Source organism: Pezoporus wallicus, unplaced genomic scaffold, assembly GCF_028554395.1.
Source record: "Pezoporus wallicus isolate ANWC-B61680 ecotype Strahan unplaced genomic scaffold, APGP_CSIRO_Pwel_v1 scaffold_7107, whole genome shotgun sequence".
NCBI classification, from domain to species: Eukaryota; Metazoa; Chordata; class Aves; order Psittaciformes; family Psittacidae; genus Pezoporus; species Pezoporus wallicus.
Genome location: NW_026642114.1, coordinates 8,149,550 through 8,169,758, shown reverse-complemented (window position 1 = coordinate 8,169,758; position 20,209 = coordinate 8,149,550). Strand labels below are relative to the sequence as shown.

At 39.2% G+C, this 20,209-nt stretch overlaps 2 protein-coding genes across 6 annotated transcripts in view; one reads left to right on the top strand and one right to left on the bottom strand.

Moving 5' to 3' along the window:
- Positions 1 to 20,209, top strand: part of ABCC5 (ATP binding cassette subfamily C member 5) — a 68,610-nt gene that overhangs the window by 970 nt on the left and 47,431 nt on the right. For 2 of the 5 annotated variants that reach the window (XM_057426999.1, XM_057426994.1), the window contains exons 2-7: positions 496 to 670; positions 13,503 to 13,663; positions 13,901 to 14,056; positions 14,769 to 14,916; positions 19,556 to 19,789; positions 19,902 to 20,075. In XM_057426999.1, the coding sequence (XP_057282982.1) occupies positions 542 to 670; positions 13,503 to 13,663; positions 13,901 to 14,056; positions 14,769 to 14,916; positions 19,556 to 19,789; positions 19,902 to 20,075 (1,002 nt within the window). In that variant the 5' untranslated portion in view covers positions 496 to 541. Of the gene's footprint in view, positions 1 to 495; positions 671 to 13,502; positions 13,664 to 13,900; positions 14,057 to 14,768; positions 14,917 to 15,029; positions 19,099 to 19,555; positions 19,790 to 19,901; positions 20,076 to 20,209 lie in introns of those variants that run through there. The other 3 variants (XM_057426995.1, XM_057426996.1, XM_057426997.1) reach the window with 2 other exon arrangements.
- AP2M1 (adaptor related protein complex 2 subunit mu 1) overlaps positions 1 to 20,209 on the bottom strand; it is a 160,299-nt gene that overhangs the window by 110,193 nt on the left and 29,897 nt on the right. The window lies entirely within an intron of this gene.

Genomic DNA, 20,209 nt, shown 5'->3' with positions numbered 1-20,209 from the left:
GGCATATATTTCTCTTTAATGCCCAATTTTATCATGTGATATCTCTAGAAAAATCAGTTTTACTGAACTTTCTACTTGTAAGTTGTTGCGTATGTGCAACTTTAGACACTAACAAAAGATTTCAGTGATTTCATCTTCCAAGTCAAGTTTCGCAAGGTTTCAAGTAAATACTGTAGTTGCTGCTTTAAATACATCAGATTGCATAATTGTGTTTCAGAGTTCTGAAGGAGGAAGTACGACAGTACTCTAGTGCACTGAGAATCATTGTACTTATTTGGTTGCCTCAGGGTATGTTTAAACTATTTCAGGAGAAGTTAGTCTTCTGTGGGTTTCCAAAGTGACATTATTACAGTCCTGTTGTAATGACACTCTTTTACAATTGCTTTCTGATTTTTATAAAAAAAAAAAATTAAAAATTACTAAGAGTAATTGATGTGTCTGACATAGCATATAATAAGTGGAATTCAATTTCTTGGATTTTTTTTTTTCCCCCAGATATTTGAGGTGAAAATACACGTGTAAAGCCTGGCGTTTACAGAAGATGAAAGACATCGACATAGGAAAAGAGTACATTATACCCAGTCCTGGGTACAGAAGTGTGAGGGAGAGAGCCAACTCAGTGCAGCATGAAGAGCAGGAAGGGTCAAAATTTCAGCATGCTAAACATCAGGTCAGTTTTTTTTTCCGTTGTTTGTTTTGCAGTCTCATTATTAAATTACATGCAGCAGCAGCCTTTTTGCTGTGCCAGCTCTATACAGATTCACTGCATTGAAGGTCAATAATGAATATTCCCTTTTCTGTGAAAGAGGTCATTCCAAAGGATATTGTAGCTATCTTAGTAACAAGTCTCAGCACTTATTAAACATTTTTCACTTTTAAATGTGACTTTGTAATAAAATTTAAACAGAATGAACTTTTATAGTAATCAGATCTTCGTTTGCATCCAGGCATTATTTTAAGCTTTTATACTTAATAAAATCATTTCAACCAAGTAAGAACAGTGAAGAGCTCAGCACAAATCATGTACCATTCAGTGTTGGCAGCTGAAAAAGTCTTAATCATGCCATGGTTTTCTCAAGGATTAATTTTCTAAAGCAGATGTCTGCCTTGCTCTGGTGGCAATACTTTACTTTTTCCCTCAGATGGAAGTAATTTGTATTGAATCCTGTTTTGTGTGCAGTTGTGAGTTTAATGTGGTGAGGTGCTGTCATAATTAATTCTAGCTTAATTTGAGAGCTGGGTCTTGAAATAACCACTGGCTTAAAGCTTGCATGTCCTTGTTCTGAGCTTCTAATTTTTAGGGCTTGTTCTCACTGAAGGTGGTGCATATGCAAATGCTCTAGGGCAGAAAAAAGATAAATGCTCAGGTAAATGGAAACACCCACACTGGTGAAAGATCTGGTCTGAAACCAATAACCTGTGCCAGATGAATATAAAATAATATTAGCAGTTCTGAATGCTAGCACAGGAAGATTTTCTTACATGTCCTGTTCTTAACCTTTCCTAAAATACTAATACAGAAGTTTCTGAAGTTAATACTGCCTATGTCTGATTTTTTGCAATGACCAGGTGCTTGCGGATGTGTTGCCGAGCGTTCCGTGTAGATTGCCTATGACAGCTCTGGTGTGAGAGGGTTGGAAATGGGTGAACTTGCTGTATTTGTATGGAAGTATTGTGAAGACTTTTTAAAAGGATTAACTTTTAATGCGTTATGTTAGACTCTGAGATAGGATGTACTTCAGATAAGGTTTACCATGTTTCGCTGGGGCTTAAATGGTGTTGCCAGGTGTTTTTATGTGGGCTAACAGTGCTGCACTGCTGGTTTTTGAGATTGGAGCGGTGTGTGTTGCAGCAGGCTGAGTGCAGTTTGCAGTTGCAGGCCCTGCAGCTTCTTGTGTCCCCACAGGCTCTATGACTCAGCAGACTATTGCTGATGGTATTCAGAGGAAGGTAGAGTGATTGCATTAGACCAGGCACTGATGCAGAACTAAGAGCCCTCTGGAGTCACAGTGCAGCTTCTTAATGGCATTTATTATGTTGATGTCATAGGCTTGCTGTTCACTGTGTCATCATTGTACACTGCCCAGTAGCTAATCTGATCTGTCAGATTACTGGTGACAACAGTGATGCTATTGGTGGACAGCTTTATTTCCTGACCAGTGGCAGTGGAGTTAAGCAGTAATCAAAGCATGTTATCTCTGCTTGTAGGTCTGCATCTTCTAATCATGTTGATGCCTGGCTTAACTTATGAGTCAGAAATCCTTATTTTGCCTCTAGGACTTTTAAATGAGTGAAATCAGTCAAACCAGTGTATTTTTATTTTCCTGAAGGCTGAAAGTAAGCCAAGTCCTACATGCCTCTACAGCATGACATTAAAGTCTAACTTTGAGGTAGCTTCAGGTTAGCTTGACTCTTGCTGTAGTCTTGTTTACCTTTCTACCTCTACTGTTTGGTTTGCTGCCTATGACTACAGGGTAGTAGACCCAGGTGTCTGTTTGCGAAACAGGGGTTCTGTAAAACTTGTGATTACTGATGCAAGAAAATGGCTCACCCTAGTTCTTACCTAGAACTTTATCTGATTTGATTTCTTTCCTTAAAGGAATGAACTTAATTTGTCTTACTAATGGAATTGGCTAGTTCTGACAGGTTACCCATTTTACTTCCTAGGTCTGTTCAATATGCCAGGGTTAATTTCTTGCTGTAACATTGGTTGGTACCTTCTTTGTTCTGCTAGCATTATAGCTTGGATGAATCCATAAATACAAGTAGTTCTGAATTCATTGCTGCATGTCAGTAAGACTATATCCTGCTTACTTGCAAAATACTGAGGTCAAGTAAAAGGAGCTGTGTTCATAATCTTACCTAAGTTACATGTTCATGTTTGTGTGTACCAGGATTCTTTCTAGTTGAAATAAGCTCTAGTTTTGGCAGCATTCTTGGCCTTATCACTTGTTGGTGCTTTCTGTGTACCAAACTTCTTTCTAGTTGAAACAAGCTCTGGTTTCAGCAGCATTCTTGGCCTTATCACTTGTTGGTGCTTTCTTTTTTGTAACAGGGATAAGGAGAGACTTTGCTTTCATAAGGCAGAGATTTACCTGTCTGGTCAAGCATTTCCCCTCTGCCTGTAAGAGAAGTGTAGAAGCTGTAGCTCAGCTGTTGGGGGAAAATGGGTTTCAAGGAAACACAAGGGACTGTGGCCTTCACTACTTCATCCTTTATGAAACCTGATATTAGGTCAGATGCCTTAGCTGGATTATTTGGCACATGTTGGCATGGCTGGTGGCAGAACACAGCGGTTCCAGTAAAGGGGTTAAGCTGTAGTAGACCTGTCATTTGGACAAAGGAGCCCAGTGTGCCATCAGTAGAGATTCTGGGACTCTCAAATTTCTTGTAGAAAACCTAGCTCAGGAGTTGAACTAGCTTGACCAGAGAATAAAGCTGCAAGCATGATCTATTTAGCAAATAAGATGCAAGCAGATTAAGGCTGTTATTCCGCTACAGTCTTAAGATCTCTGTAGAAGAGCTTGTGCAGTTTTGTGACTGTTTTGCAACAGACACTGCATGAGGTAGACTCTTTGCTAACATGTTACATAGATGTCTCATACCTTGTAGTGTGAGGTAGAACTGCATAGTTCGTGGAGGCGGATACGGAAGCATGCTGCCTCTGGTAGTCACGGGCTTCTGGTTAATGGCCTGTGGCAGTGATGTACCTGTAGCCCTGCCAGAACTGGTGAGTGATCAGTAAAATGACTCACTGGTTTTTCTGTTGCCTGTATTGCTGCATCTTTATACACCCTTCTTAACTTGAAGTGGACAAGACTAATTGGTTGCCTGATAAAGATCTTTATAGGTGAAAGACCTATTTTACTACTAAGCCAGGGTCCCTGAGCCTTTTTATATGTCTGTGTTGCATAAAGGTTGTATTCAAATTTGCTCTTTCTGTTCTGAAACTTTCATATTGGTGTTCAGGTTTCCTGCTGAAAGAATGCTGTAATCAGTGTTCATGAAAATAATGAAAAAATCTTGTAATTCTTTCCTTAGAAGCTTAAATGGTGTTTGGTCACAGTCTGGTAGATCACTTATTTGAGAGACAGGAGCTTTTTAAATAGGCTTCCTGGAATCATGATTGAAATCATGCTGCAATCTAAGTGGGTCTAATCCAGCATTTCCTGGTGCTTAATGGGAATGTTGCTATAGAAATTTGGACCTGTGAAATAGGCACTCAAGGACTGAAAAATCAAGAAACATTTTTTGTTCAGCTTGTGAATACATACAGTCAACTCATGAATAAGTTTCTGCAGTGTGCTCTTGTAACAATTGATTTTTAAGGCTTTGGAGACCTTAATGTCACTTACAAAATAGGGTGCTAACTACATGTTCCCAAGGTATAATACCATGCTAATTGGGCTTATTGTATGTGGGGGCATGGCTCTTCTGAATAAAGATAACTTCTAGGTGCCCTTGCTGCCAGCACTGTAGTCGGCAGCCTTCAACTGTAAGAAGTTGCTACATTACCAGTGAATAAAAATTAAGGGATGTTTTGAAATATTGATTCATACCTTTAGAACTTTTTGTTCTCAGAATGCTTGTATGCCCTTTGTGTTGTATCTGAAGTAACTGTATTTAGTTTTTCTCATGGAAGCAGTGTGCCCTATGGAGGAAGGCAGATCCCAGCAGTGTGTCCTGAGGAGGAGGGCAGATCCCATTGTGTCCATGAAATGCACTATAAAATGACAAATGAGTAAGAAATAATTTGTTCTCAAAGTGGCTTTGGAATAGGTTCTTAAATGTAGACTTAATGTTTATTTAATGGAACAGTGGGCGAGTGAGCGTTTTGCTCCCCTACCCCATTATGCTCACGACAACAGAAGAGGATGTAGAAGCAGCTTGTTCTCATGGTACACAATGCTTATGAGAACTCAATTCTTGAAGTTAGAGTCCCTAAGTTAACAGTGCCAGGGCACTAATTTACAACTTGTACTCCAAGCTGTAATTGGTTCTGACTGCAATGTCTGCAGCATCAGTGATGAGCCTCAAGTGTGGATTGTTGCATTTCAAGACACTGGACAGTGTGGAACTGTAGAGAGTACTTTAAATATGCAGAGAGAATGTGTTGCTGACTTTAGCTATCAGAACCCTTTCTAACACTCCTGTCCTCATGTTGATCTCTTATCTTTCAGGTTTGTCTCTCACAGCTTTTGGCAAAGACAGCAGAGAATGTGATCAGAACTTGTTGGAGTTGATGTAAATCCTTCAAGCACTGGTAGCTTTGAAGTAATTTATCACAATCTTACTGTTCAATACTCAGGTCAGCTCTGCCTCTCAACTTCTCTGGAGCATCTGAAGTGTCTGAACCAACTGTGCTGAACAGCATGTTCAAAAATAGGAATGTGAATGTAGCCTGTGTACTGATGCCTTGGTACTCTGCTTGGATCAGGCCTTCTAGATGGTTTAACTATAAGCTTTTAATTGTAGCTGAAGCTGCTGGATATCTGCATTTTTCCAGAAGATTTCGTACTTTCATAATCAGGTAACCACATAACTTTAGGAATTACAGCCCAAGCAGGCTCTTAAAGCCTGTAGGTGTTCTGAATATTACTCTAAGCAGAAAGATATTGCTATATGGCTGGCTCTGATTACAGCTAGAAGCTGTAGCAGTTTGAGCTGATGACAGTGCTTACTGCACATGAGAGTGAAACTGCAATTGACTACTTGTTCAAGGTAATGGGTGAAGTGCTTGCTTCTGAGGAAAAAGCAGCAACCATAATCTCATATTGAGAGGAGGGAGATGACGGGAAGAAGTCAAGGCCTTAAATATAAAAGAAGTTTTGAAATTGGAACACATAAGCTCCCATGATGGAGACTAAGGTGAATAATGCATGAAATTGAGGGATAGCATCCCTCAAACCCAGTTTCAGTCACTGAACTGCTCTGATAGTGTCTAGAATATCTGTGACTGTATCCTTTGTCAGTAGTTCTGTTATCTTTAAGAACTTTGAACACAGTTAATGTGCAGAAGCAAATACTCATGTTAATTTCTAAAAATGCATCAATTCCATGATATCCCAAAGGACCGAATGTATCTTGGTCACAATAACTTCTGCCACGTTGTTGTGCCATTGAACTTCTGTTACTAAAGTACTTGCCAACTTGACATGAAATTATTGACTTAATTGTTGATGAATGTTTTAAGATGGTTCGCCAACCACTCTGAAGAAGTGTTATCTCTACCTTGCCTTCTGTGTATATAAGCACATACTACCAGCTGAGAAAGGCCTTATCCATCAGCCAGTTATGTATTACCTGAAACTTGGAGTGGGGGTTAACTGTGTCTGAGAAACCTTATACTTAGTAATAGGAGGAGGAACAAAAAGGCAAAATCCTTCTCCGTGCAGAGACGTTCTATAGAGGAACACTGGTGTTCTGGCAAATTAATGTCTTGCATTAAAAGTCAGCTACCTTCTTTAGTACATTAAGCATCTTTTTGTCCAAGTTTTAGCTACATGATAACACCTCAGATCTTGTCACTTGCCATCATTCCTTGACTACTGCTAGTTGCATTCCTTTTGTCCAAAGGAGATGTGTAAACTGGCCTGCTCATGACTGAAAGTGTGTAAGCAGCAGACTGACCTTCAGTGAAGTAAAGCTTGGGGTATTTTTTTAATTGTAGTCAGTGTTAGTGCTGGGGCCATTCTTCCCTATGGCTGTCTCAGAAACTCTGTGTACAGTTGCAAGGGTTGACAGAAGATTGATGGATATATACCAAACTACTGGAGAACTTAACTTGAAATAAAACTAAACTCAAAACTAAATTTGCCGCTTGAGTGGGGTGTCCTTTGCTTTTGGAAGTATGTGTTGGTACAGGAAGGAGAGTTGAATAAAAGGCTCTTGTATTAGGCTTGGCAAATGCTGTGGTGTTAAGTCTTCTGACATCATTCACTGGTGGTTGCACTCCATAGAAGCTTGAGTTTAAAGACTCCCTGGATACTCCTGGTGTTGTACGAACTTGATCTGTGTAGCTTCTATTGTGACCTAGCTTAGGCATGGCCCAAAGGTATTACTGGAAAAACACTTGCTGCATGTGGCAGGCTGTCTGCATGTGGTTCAGGATAGTAGAGCCTATCTGAGCAAGTCAGGATTCAAATCCTCAGCCTTTCCTGTACTAGTTTTAACTGCTTAGTGGGGAGTTAGCTTCCCAGCCTTGTGGTCCAAACTCGTATAAGATGCTAATTCTGTAGAGAAACTTGTAGTTAAGGGTGATCATTTTTTCCAATTCAGTCAGTCTGTGGTTACTGTACTGTTAGTGTGCATGTACTATGTAGCTTCAGTGCTGGATGATCAGTGTACAACCTCAGCTCTGAATAAATCCTATATCCTTTGATTTATATTATCAGTAATATTTGTGAATACTAGTTTTCATGCAAAACAGTGCATGGATTCATGTATACCAGAAGCCTAAGTGTGTGCATGGCTGTTATCGGATGTATAGATAGCAGCTGCTGTTACAAAATCCCCAAATGAATGCTACATGCCAAACTATGCATTTCCTGGATTACAAGAAAAAGTGGATTTGCCAGGAAAATTTAGAACATCTCACCTCAGTGCTAATGTTTGCCGCAGTTCAAGGGCAAGGTCAAATAAGCAATGTTTGTGGAAGAAACTGGTACATCTGTCCTCAGCAAGAACTCTGTACATCAGTACAGTAAAAGTGCTTAAAGTATGTGACTAAAATATTCAGGCTCATCACAAACATGCATACCCTGATCTTGTTTGGCTGCAAAGCCCTCATATTAGTTGCTGGCACTACTGCGAGACTTCCGTTTCACCTTTAGGATGCCTACACTCTGCTAGCTTTGAAACAATGATTTAACTACTAATTCAACTTCTGCTAATCATAGCCCAGAAGAGTAACTGCAGAGGTCTTGTGTAAGAAGGACACATACAGAAGTGTGTTAGAACAAATGACTGGACTTCAAGCTGTTGAGTCTCTGAACTGTTGTGGCAAGTCAGAGCACACTCTGAACAGCTAGTTTTCTCTTCACATTTGAGAGATATGGCAGAGCTGCACTTATTTGTTCATTTAGATACATAGTTGGTGCTCTGATGAGCTATTCTTCCCTGTGGGAAGGCAGCAGAGACATAAGCTTTCATTTATACTCCGCTTATCAGGAGGTGGAAGAAAAGGGAGGTCTGAACTCCTTTACTTGGTTCATTGCAACAGTCCTGGAAGCTGTAACAGTAATTTCTAGGCTTCTAAAGCTATCTGGTGGTCTCATCCCTGCGCTGTGTGAATTCAGCTGTGCTGCCTGTACTTTGTAGTCTGTATATGCAGATGTCTAAACGATTGGTGCCTCCTTCCTCTCACCCATTGTCTGTGATTTAGCCCAGTGCTTGTTTCTTGCTGCCTTTCCTTCAGGGAGACAGCTGGTATGGGTGGATGATACACCAAGCTAGTCCTAAATAGGCTCATGTTCTAATTGGGCACAGTATTATAAAGCATTCTCGCTATAGAGTAGGCTGGGAATCTAATGCTGCAAATCATGCTATTAATACTTTTGTAGATTGTGTACTGCATCAAATCCAGTGAAAGGAGAAGAAAATTGCCTTGGTGGAATATAAAGTTCATTGAGTTCAGTGTTACTTCATCAAGCAACCGCAGATTGGACAGTGTTTGAACCTGCAAACCTACCTAGTTCTTAGATGCTCCTGGATTTCATGGCTTATGAAAGTCTGGACAACAGGGCTTTAGGGGTTGCCTGTGCTACCTGCAAAAGCCTAATTATGATTACTACCCCCTAACTGCTTTCAAGTGGGGTTATTCTTGGAAAGACTTGAAGGAATTTTTGGGAAGGATGTAATAACAACTTTCAAGTAATCTTTACCTAGACTCTTGTTTTATTTTGGCTTAATTATGCTTAAGCTAACTGGAACAGTTGATCCTATTCTTCCCCAGCCCATACCAGCTAGCTAATAACTAATCTTGTTTTGAAACACCAGTCCTTTAATGAAGACTCTTAAATACTTTACAATTGCTGTTCATCCCAGAGTTGTAATATGAGAATGCTTTAAGCACTGATCAGAACTGGTGATCGTGTAATTCTTCTCCCATGCGCTTGTGTAGTCCTAAGCTCTGTCGTGCTGGTTTGTTTCCCATTTGCCTCTTCTTACTGGGGACTTGAACAAAAGAGTGAGGAAGCCTGCTGAGCTCTGCCTTCTAACTGCAAGAGGTGGGAGTTCCTCTTCAGCAATGGTGCTAAGTCAGAGTTCTTTACTACTCAAATAGAGCAATCTTGTTGTTACATAATAATAGATCAACCACAGTAGCTTTTGTATTCTGTATCAGCTGCAAGAATTAGTGAAAGATGACTTCATGTCTGCTCTGGTCTAGTTTCCTGTCAGGTAGCAGTAGGACTAGAAGAGATGCACTTTCTTCCTTGTGGTGATCTGAGCCCTGGAAGATATTCTGTTTTATGGAAGAGGAAGACAGTACTTGTTTGATGGGTGGAGTTTGGGTTATATGTTGGCAGCATATACATTCTTTTTCTTTAAGATAAGAGATGTAAAAAAAAGTCTGTTTTGCTTTGCCTCCAGGCTTGTCTGGTTTTGCTGTTATTATCTGATGTTAACAATTGTCAAGCCAATATGTTGGTACCTTCTCTGTGAATATGAGATTGCCTAGGATCTCACTTTTTAATATATTTTTAATTTCTTCCTATGTACAACACAGCTGCCTCCTTTCCCTTCACCTGTTCCTCATCCTCAGAGATAAATGCCTATATTGGCTGCTTAGCAGGTTTTCAGAAGCGCCCTTTTATTTCACATATGTGAGTTTGCTTGACTTTCTGCAGAATGTTCCTGATGCTTGCTTCCTACTTTTGTCTTGCTAATTTCTGACACTGTGTGTATTTGGTAACGTTGTGACTTGGCTTCTAAATTTTCAGTATTTTCATGGCCTTGTCACCTGACCTTGGTATGCAGATTGTGAATTTGGTATTGCTGTCTCAAATTTAATGAGCAAGTCTTTTTCCTTGCCCTTAAATTACTTATTTTCCTTACCTCCCCAGACCTTCCATCATGAGCCAATCATGTTGTCTTTCTGGCTCTTGCATGATCTTATGCGCTCACTATTGCTATGAACAGTTTGTTAGACAAAACATCATAACGGGTGCTGGTAGGGTTTTGTTGCTCTCTGAAGCTGCACAAAGTCAGAGGGGGCAGGCATGCTCTACGATAGCACCAGCCATGCTTCTCTTTCTCTGCCTGCCTGTGAATTAGCTGTGGAGGTAAAAGAAGACAGTATCATCTGTAGTGGTACTTCCTCAGTACTCTTCATACTCTCAGGGACTGCCCTCAGGATTAAGAGTTCTTTTTCATCTGTTAATTTTCCCAGTGATCTCTTGAATCACATCATCTGTACCCAGGTGTGTCATAGTATCATGAAATGGGGTGCAAAACCATTACCCTCTGTTAGGCTGCCCAGGGCTTCAGATTTTTTTTTCTTTTTTTTTAAAAAAAAAATCCATTAGCTATTAGTAAGATGCTGTGTAAGTGGTTGCTGTTGCCCTCTCTCATGCATTTAATAATAAGCTATGATATACTTACCCTATGTGAGCTTAATCCTGCTGTTTTTAGTCCATTTATATATTTGCACTTTACAGCATCCTGTGATGGAGAATTTTAGATTTCAAGTGTGCTTTATAGAAAAAACATTAATTTCACCGACTGTCACCGGTTCTTTTGTTGTAAGAACAGTTGGTGATCATTCCCTAATTCTCCTCTTCATGTCTTTCATGACTTTATGGACATATGAAATACCTGTACCTGATTGTTATTCTTCTCTTCTGTTCAGCTGAAAAGTCTTAAATTTATGTTTGTGTGGAAGCTGTTCCAATTCCAACTGTTCTCATTGCTTGCAGAAAGTAATTTTAAGTATAATGCCCTTATTGAACTGAAGTAACAGGGGACTGATTGGTGTTCAAAAAGGAGGCAACCCTGAAATTTTAAGTGGTATGTTAATATGTCCTGCTTTATTTTTTGTGCCATTTGTAACAATTCTTTGTCATCTCTTGGCCTTTTTGATGATATTGAGTAGTGAGCTGCTGTTTTCCAAGGAATACCTGTATCCCCCCTGTGCCATTAGTGATCTCTGATTTAGACTTGCTTTTTTTTGTGGGCATGTCTTTAGAGTTACCAGCGCTGTGTTGTATCACTTGGTTCGTTGCTTGTGTTGGTGTATAAATACATTGCTAAATTATAAAAAGTGCTGTCTGATTTGTTTGGTAGTGCTTGCTCTTTTAGACATTTATTCCAAGAGCAGTGCTGGAGGCAGTTATACCGGATTGCTAATGACTTCTTCAAGGTTTTAGTTTCCAAGAAAACTGTACATGCATGCAGGCAGTCAGGCTGTTGCCAGTTGATGAGCACGTGAAAAAAGCAACAGGGATTCAGAAACCTAAATGAACAATGGTGGGGTTGTTGCTGAATTTTGTACTTCAGTCTTTTGCTCTAGAAGTGCATTGTGAAACTGCTTAGGAGTCTCATTCCTGCCTAATACAACTGTGCTTTGAAGGTTTTCTAACATGACACACAACTGTATGGTCTTTCTTAGAATCTTAATTGCCCAGTAGTGTGATGCACTTGTTTCTTGATAGTTGTACATGTGGGATTTTGACAACCTTTCCGAGCTGGAGATGAGCAATGTTCTTAACCATGGGTTTGTGCTAATACTTACCTATATAGCAAGACTTCAAAGGCAGTGCCCTAGCCTTTTATCAGTGCATCTTTTCCACCTTCTCTGAGAGAATTCTATTGCCTGGAGAGTTTAATTATTTTTCACAATGAGTGCTTAAGAATTTTATCTTTGGACTGCCTAAAAATCCAGGATCTTGCAATTGTGCTTTCCTATTAGAAAGCTATTCTTGTTTGTAAGTGGTGAAAAACTTTTTTTATGCTGACAAATACAGTGGGTTTGGAAGACTTTAAAAATTAATTTACAGGCACTTTTTGTGAACGCTGGAAAACAGTGATTTCTGCAAATAACCTGTGGCATCACTTACAAACAAGCATCTTAGCAGCAGCAGGGTGTTTGATTGGATTTGCCTGGGGGTCTTGCAGAGGGTAACATAGCAAACTGGCTATGAATTCGTCTGTAAGCAGAAAATCAGTGGTGCAGAACTTTTCCCCACTACTGAGTCCTTTGAGACATCTTTGGCAGGTCACTTATTAATGCTGATTTGGGTAGATTTAGTAAGGCAGTATTGCCCTTAGTGAGTCACTAATTTAAAAAAATTAAGTGAGAAGTCTCTGAATTCAGATTTCAAGTGTGGCATATTTTTGAGTCACTTCATGTATCATAATGTTGTAATATTCTTTTGCTTTCTTAGTACTTCTCTCATTTTGTAATCATAGCTTTAGGTTTAGTGAGTATGTTTAGTCATAGTGGTCAGGACCAGTTGCTGTTTTCAAAGAAACAAAATAACTTGTTCTGGTAAGAACTAAGAAGGGTAAAACCCATCTCTGATTGTGAGACTGCCAGGAAGCTTTTTCCTTCAGAACTCGGGATTTGTTTTTTTTTCCCCACGAAGTAGCTCCATTTCAAAAAAACTAGACTACAAACAGTTAACATGGGACTGCAGTAAATGGTCTAAGTTAGCAGAGCCAATAGTGAGCCCTCTGTGAGTATAGATAACAAGCTTATTTCTTCAAGTAGTTTTGCCACATCTAGCTTCTGATCAACAGGTTTATTTTAACTTTGCAACATTTTAACTAATCCATATAATTGCTGTTTCCTCCATCCTCTTAGATAAGCATTTAGGTCTGCCTTTCACCAGGACCATGGAAAAACGACCCTGATGTAAGAACTCCCTTTTGAATGGTTTTTAATAAAGTTGCTGAGTTGTTTAAAAATGTGGCAGGGAGCAGAGAAAATTGTCATCTCTGTCCCCTTTAGGAAAAAAGGGAAAAGTAGGAACATGATAAAAGAAAGTACAGCTCTGCTTCACGTGTATTTTTGATCTAATCCAAGATATTTTTGGAGAAGGAACTTTAGAAGTATTTTGAAAACAATTTGAAATTTCTGTGAATAAGAATTTCTAAATTACACTATGAGCATGTAAAAAATATGTCTTAATGCTATGTCATAAGCCAGTCATTGATTTCCTGAACTGATGTTATAGGTAGCTGATTTTGTAATTTTTCTCTACTGTATTTTTTGTGGCAGAATGCAAGGTTAGTCTGGTCTATCCATTTATCCTTTCAATGCACAGGCACAGTACTAGTGTTAATGAATGTTTTACAAATGCAGCAATCTAATGCAGATCTAGAATGTGTGCCTTCTATCTCTTTACTGCCAGGCTGAAGCCTGTCTTCTAGGACATTTAAATGATACTGATTGCTGTTGTGCAGTACTTTACAGAATAAAGAGGAGCAGATTTGCTGGAGTTGGGAGTCATGGACTTTAAACATAGTTTTGAAGTCTGACTCCTCTGTCTGTCTTGTAAAAGCAGGTTGAATGCCAGGATGCCTTGGAAGCAGCTGCTCGGGCAGAGGGCCTGCCACTGGACACCTCTGTGCATTCCCAGCTGAGAATGCTGGATGAAGAGCATCACAAGAGCAAATACCACCATGGCTTGAATGTGCTGAAACCCATACGGACTACTTCCAAGTAAGTCTTCAGGCTACAAAAGAACTGATACACAGAATTTGCTTTTCAAACCAGTCACAAAGCAGGATTGCAGCTGTAGGTCTGCTGACTGATATGGGGAACATCAGATTTGTTTAGCAAGTATGACTGGTATGGGCTATTTGGTACTCTGAGTACTTTCAATGAGAGGAGGCTTTGTAAGGGATTTACAGTTCTGTTTTTTCATTTGTGATTTTTCTTTTTTTTTTTCTCTTTTAGACACGAGCACCCTGTTGATAATGCTGGGCTGTTCTCCTGCATGACCTTCTCCTGGCTCACTCCTTTGGCCCACAGAGCATACAAGAAAGGGGAATTGTTTATGAATGATGTATGGTCTTTATCAAGTCATGAGTCTTCAGATGTCAATTGTAGAAGGTAGAGACATCCTTATTTCCTTGGTTTTGTGGTTGTTTTTTTTTTTCCCATGTGTTAGTGCACAGGCAATGATAATGATAGAAAAGCACCAGTGATATTTTGTTCTGTCTTTCTCAGGATAGTGGAATTTAGTTTTATCATTCAAATACCACTTCTTCCTGCTGTACTGTTGCTTATATCAGTGAACTTGGAGGATTCTGTCTCCAGGAATGTTTAGCAGTTGTTTTTCTGATTTTGCATGTCTATTTTTTATCAAAACAAAGTTCTTAAGGCTGCACTGAAAAAATCTTGTGCTAAAATAATGAAAATTAATACTGACAATAGCAAGGTGATTTGAATATGGTCAGATCTTGCGATCAAGCTAACCTTTCATGACCAGTGAAAATTTTTGTCAGGTTTTGACTCTGCAACTCTTCTGTCAAGCAAGGAAAGCAGCAAGGAAAGGCTGTGACAAGTCAGTATATTGAGATTGTCAAAGATACTTTAGGGAAAGCACCTTTTTTCTGTAGAAGTAACACAACATAGATATTTCAAGATGCAGATATTTCTCTTTACCTTACAGAATGTACCATGTATGTATTTCACTTGATGTCTAGTAATTTTTGTTGCTCTGAGCTAGAAAGTGATTGGAATTTTCACAAAAAAGTACTTAGGAGATTGTACCTTCTCTCATGATGAAAAATTTATAACATGAGGCTTCTGTTTTTATTAGGCTGGAGAGATTGTGGCAGGAAGAACTGAAAGAAAGTGGGCCTGATGATGCTTCTCTCCGGAGGGTTGTGTGGATTTTCTGCCGTACCAGGCTCATCATTTCCATAGTGTGTCTGATGATCACTCAACTCGCGGGTTTTAGTGGACCAGTAAGTAATATCCATCCTTTTTTTAACAACCCCAGAGGGCTCCATCTCATGGCCAACTGTAAAATCTTAAAGTTTCGTTGCAGTTACTTAAAAGTTTTGACTAGCTAGAAATTTTGGGGCAAAATTCCAGAGTGATTCAATAATCCAAGATAGGTTTCCTACAGCTGGTGGATCAGTTGCTGAATACCGAGGCAAGTTCTTGGAGAAGGGTGGGGGAATTTAGATATCTTGGAGGAAATGCACACTTGTTTTTCTCTTTGCTTTTGAGTATAGTTTAAAGTTGTTCCTTGACTGTGGTCTTTTTTTGCATAGAATTTTTATGTGCAGGTCTTCTAATTGTTTTCTTATTCTTTTTGCTATTCTGTAAATGTATCTTGGAATAAAATTCAGTCTGATAAAATACTAATTTTAGATTATTGGCTTTAATAACACAGTCTTTGAGGAGTGGAATGAAACTGTTTTATATTAGAGCACTATTTAAAACTAATATGAGCAGTTCTTAAGAAGTCTAAGGGTATAGTCTTTACTGATCCTGCAGAGAATGGTCAGACAGAAGAAGTGTTAGAGCATGTTACTGCCTCTAGGAACTGCTGCTGTTTGCTGTGAGTCGTACTGAAGATAACAACATACGGGATTTGACATTCACACCATTTTTTGTCACCTGTTTGTTGCACGTGCTGTGCAGATTTACAGTTGAAATCTTAACTAAATTTATTCTCTACACATTTCCCTTGAGGAGTAGGAGCAGTATTACTGCTAGTAGTACATGTTTCAGTGTGCTGGTAAGCTGAAGGTTCATTTCTTAGGTAAGTACACTTGGGTGCACTGTTAGGTGAAATGTATTTTTAAAATGTTTCTCTGCCTTTAAATGTCTTATCAGAATGTTCTGCTTTTTAAGACTTTTTAAAGTTTGTCTTGTTTCATGTAACGTGAATAACAATAAATGTTTCTGTGGTACCGTTTCATTGGTAATAACTTGTAGTACCTTGGATTATGAGATATATATATGAATGTACTTTGATAATTAACACAAATTGCGATTAAGGTTTTAACAGCACTAGATTTCCCCAAGAAGAGCTTCTGTCATTGTTTCACTACAGGGCTTTAGTAGCTGCTTTTATCTTTAGAGAAGAACTTGCAGCAGGGTTGCCCCTAATTTCTGTAGTGTAATTTTCTCAATTTGTCTCAGCCGATTGCTGAATGAGAGAGAGCAGGAGGGGAAGGAGCAAAACAACCTGCTTGGTTAGGCTGGGGGCTGCTGCTGCAATTGATGCTTGATTTTGGGTAGTTTAAAATTATCTATAGACATTTGCCCATTTACAGGGAACCTTATTAATTTCTCTGAATGAAGAACAATTCCCTTTTTGGTTCCATCATTTGGCATGAAAATAAAGTCTTTACCATCCCTCCTCCCTGTTTTTAAAAATGACATGCCTCATAGGTATGCCTATGCTGTCTCCTCAGAAGTATCAGTGCTTCTTATATTGTTGCACCCTTTCAGTCACCTGAAAAGGGAGATCAGGGAAAAGCACTTGACTTGCTTCCGTATTGGTGAAAACTATAAAAATGGAGTTAAACACTATTGAACTTCAAAAATTTTAATTGAAAGTCTGTGACCTTGAAGTACCAGCCAACAGCTGTGGCTTTGCTGCTTTGCTAATGAGCATTGTGATGGTTATAAGTGGAAAGGAGTTGTGACAGACTTCCTGTGTGTTTGGGGTTTTTTGGTGTTTCTTTTTGTAATGGATAGATCCTTCAAGGGTCCTTTTTTTATTTTTATTTTTTATTTATTTTGGTAGATTCTGCATCTGGCACAATATCCAAACCTGTAACCTGGTGAGACAGTTGCATGTGTCAGAATGCCTTGTAATAACCATCAGAATGTGCTGGAATAGGTGAGATACTATTTATCTCCAGTGAATATTTGCTGTCATTTGATCAGCTACCTAAACTTTTGAGTTTGGGTTGAGGAGTAAAGAAGTTTTTTGATTACTAAACATAATCAGTTTAACTTCAGGTCTGAACAATGTCCCCGTTCAGAGCTATTCTTCCTGTTTGGGAGATGGGGAAACTTGCTATCTTAGTGGAGTACAGCTTGACCGTTTGGTCAGTTATTGGAGGGGGGAGTGGTAAGCTATTGGAGGTAAGTTTCCCAATTTCCCAGTTGGCTCCAGTTGCAGCCTGCCCCATGCTGTCGCATGCTGGCTGCAGCAGGGATGCCGGCACTGCAGTGGGACCAGTGACAGAAGCTGTTCTTCAGAATTTTCAGGATGGCTGTTTTCTGCGTCAGAATGAGACAGTCCTGCTGGGCAGAGCCAACGCCAAGAGCAAAGGTAAGGTAATGTTTATTCAATGGGAATGCTTAAGACAGCCAAGCAGCTAGTACCAACTACAGTAATAGTCACAGGAGTTCCTTTTTTCCCATTAGCTTGAGTTTTAGTTTTGTACTGTAACTTTGTTTTGTAAAGAACTTTATGCTGGATTCTTGTCGTTAAATGAGTTTGATTTCAAATAATATGTGTTCGGATGCAAATGTTAATTATGTGTGACTTTTTCCCCCTCCCTTTTCGAGATTCTTTAATCTGCTGTTTCCTCTTTTCTTCTAAAAAAAAAAAAATGGGGGTATAATGTAAACTGGTCTCTATTTCATCACGGGAGATGCTGAATCTATAATATAGTGCTGAAAGATTGCACTAAAAAGTTTTGGGAGGAATGAGACCCCAGGAAACATCTGCTATCTGTATACGTCCTCTCTTGGAGACTTTCAGCAATGCTGTGGTGTGCGAGAAAATGCTCTGTGACCATGCTGGGTTACAGCTCGTGACGAAAAAGGGGGATTTTTACCCCAGTTGCTCAGTGACTCGGTTGCATATGTTGGATTGAATACTGGAAAAAGAAGTCAGTAATCTCCTTAGTAACTACAAACCAACTGTATGCAGTTGTGGTCCAAACACATGATGTAAAACTAAATCCAATTAAGGAGAAAGTTGAAATGCAATAGATCTGTGAATGTGAGCTCCTCACATTTGTTCAGGGATTGGTATGTAAATTTTCTCTGGCCATTCTAGAACCTGGTGGACATCTGGCTTTAATTCACAGCTGTGAAAAAGAAAGAGCAAAATTATTTACAGCATGTTTCCTTGGTTCTGATGTGCAGAATTACTTTCCTCAGAACAGATGAATTTGATCTCCATTTTTTTTCTGTTATTTGGTGCTGGGCTATAGCTAATCAATAACTTTGCTTGAAATAGTGGGGTTTTGTTTTTTTTCCTCTCTCTTCAACCTATACAGAACTCTTCTTTGCAAAACCTGGTTTAGCCAAGAGGACTCCATATGGACTATTATGTGAAAGGCTTCTCAAATATTTTCTTTGGTTTCAGATTTTTTTTGTTACTTTTTATTGAAGGCAAAGGTAACTCTCTGCTTTGTACTCGCTTATCAAAAGCACCAGTATTTTAAAGCATCATTTGTTGAAAAGCTCTCTAGGAAATATTTTGCTGTCTGTGGAGCCTTATTGTAGGATACTTTTTAAACCAGATTTCAGAATTTGTGCAGCCTCAGAAGCCTCCTCTGGCACCTGCAAGTTTGACTTCTTTTGGACTTCATGAACAAATACTGTTCTGTTTTTGTATCTTTACAATTTGTGTGTAGTTTTAAATCTAGCTTATGTTAGAGGCTAAGACTGTTAGATGTTAGTCCTTTATAATTATCCTGTATGTGCAGATTGTATGTTTATACAATGCTCTACCTGTTGTACAGTGTTTTTGAGATGTTGCCATTTAAGATGACACTTTATTTCAAATAAAAGCCTATTGTTTCGCAGTCAATAGTATTTAATTAGTATTGCTGGTGATTGAGTTGTATGATGTTTTGTTGTGCTGTTGGACCACAAAGAGCTGGAGGTGGGAATCGGTGATTCTGGGGGCTGTCTTCTTTCTGCAGGTGATGTTTGAAATGTGATTCCTGAGGTAAAGTGTTTGTTTTCGGGGGGAGAGGGTATGGGGAGGGATCAAATGGTTAAGTTTTCTTCCTTTTTTTTTTTTCCTCCCCATCCCTAATGATTTGTGGCATTGCGTACCTTGTGCTTTCTGCTTGTTTTTTTCTTTACTATTAAACTGCTGATGTTTATTTCCAGGAATGTTTTGCAAATGTCCTTCTCACTCTTCCCCTCTACAACTGTAGGTACATTGTTCCTTTTTATCAAATAAGCACGTTTGAAGCAAGCCAAAGATAAAATAAGAAAGGTCTTAATGTCACGTAAAGGAATGTTTCTTAATGTGCGCAGATGTATAAGTAGTGACTATATTTTAAAATTCTTCTATATGATAATGCATTGCTTTCAGCTGACAGACAGATTTATGTTAAGTTAGAAGACGCGGAGGATTAGAAGCGTGCTGCGAGGAATATGATTTCAAATTAAACTCTACTTACTAAATTTGACTCAGTGCTTGGCTCTCAGCAGGGCTTTGTATTACAGTACTTGTATTGACACCATTTACTTCTAGAAAGAAGAAGCCTTCTATTTCAAACGGCTCTTTTAAAAGCAAAGTAGCCTACTTATTTCTAACTTAACATAAAGTTGTTGCATGGTCATCTGGGATGATGGGGTGTTCATGCAAGCTTGCATTTCTTCCTGTAGGCGTTCGTTGTGAAACATCTTCTGGAGTATACCCAAGAGAATGAGTCCAACCTGCAGTACAGCTTGTTCTTAGTTTTTGGCATCTTTATGACGGAAGTGGTGCGATCTTGGTCCCTTGCACTAACCTGGGCTTTGAATTACCGCACGGGGGTTAGGCTGCGTGGAGCTGTCTTGACAATGGCATTTAAGAAAATTCTTAAGCTGAAGAACATCAAGGAGAAGTCTCTTGGAGAGGTAAGCTGTAGTGTCATTTTGGAAACTGCAGTGTGAAAAGGGATATGTGATACATTCTTTTGAGAATGAGCTGTGCCTTAAATCTAAATGGTCTGTTATGTGTATTTTTCAGCTCATAAATGTGTGTTCCAATGATGGTCAAAGGATGTTTGAAGCTGCAGCAGTTGGCAGTTTGTTGGCTGGGGGCCCTATTGTGGCCATCTTAGGAATGGTTTATAATGTGATTATTCTGGGTCCAACAGGCTTCTTGGGCTCTGCTGTCTTCATCCTTTTCTACCCAGCAATGGTGAGTTGTAAAGAATTAAGACTTACTTCGTTTTTATTAGGTCAGACATATCTATAGTTCTGAATAGGAGGTGTTGAAATGTACTAGATTTAGCCCATTTATGGTGCTGCATGTCAACAAAGGTATTATTGAAG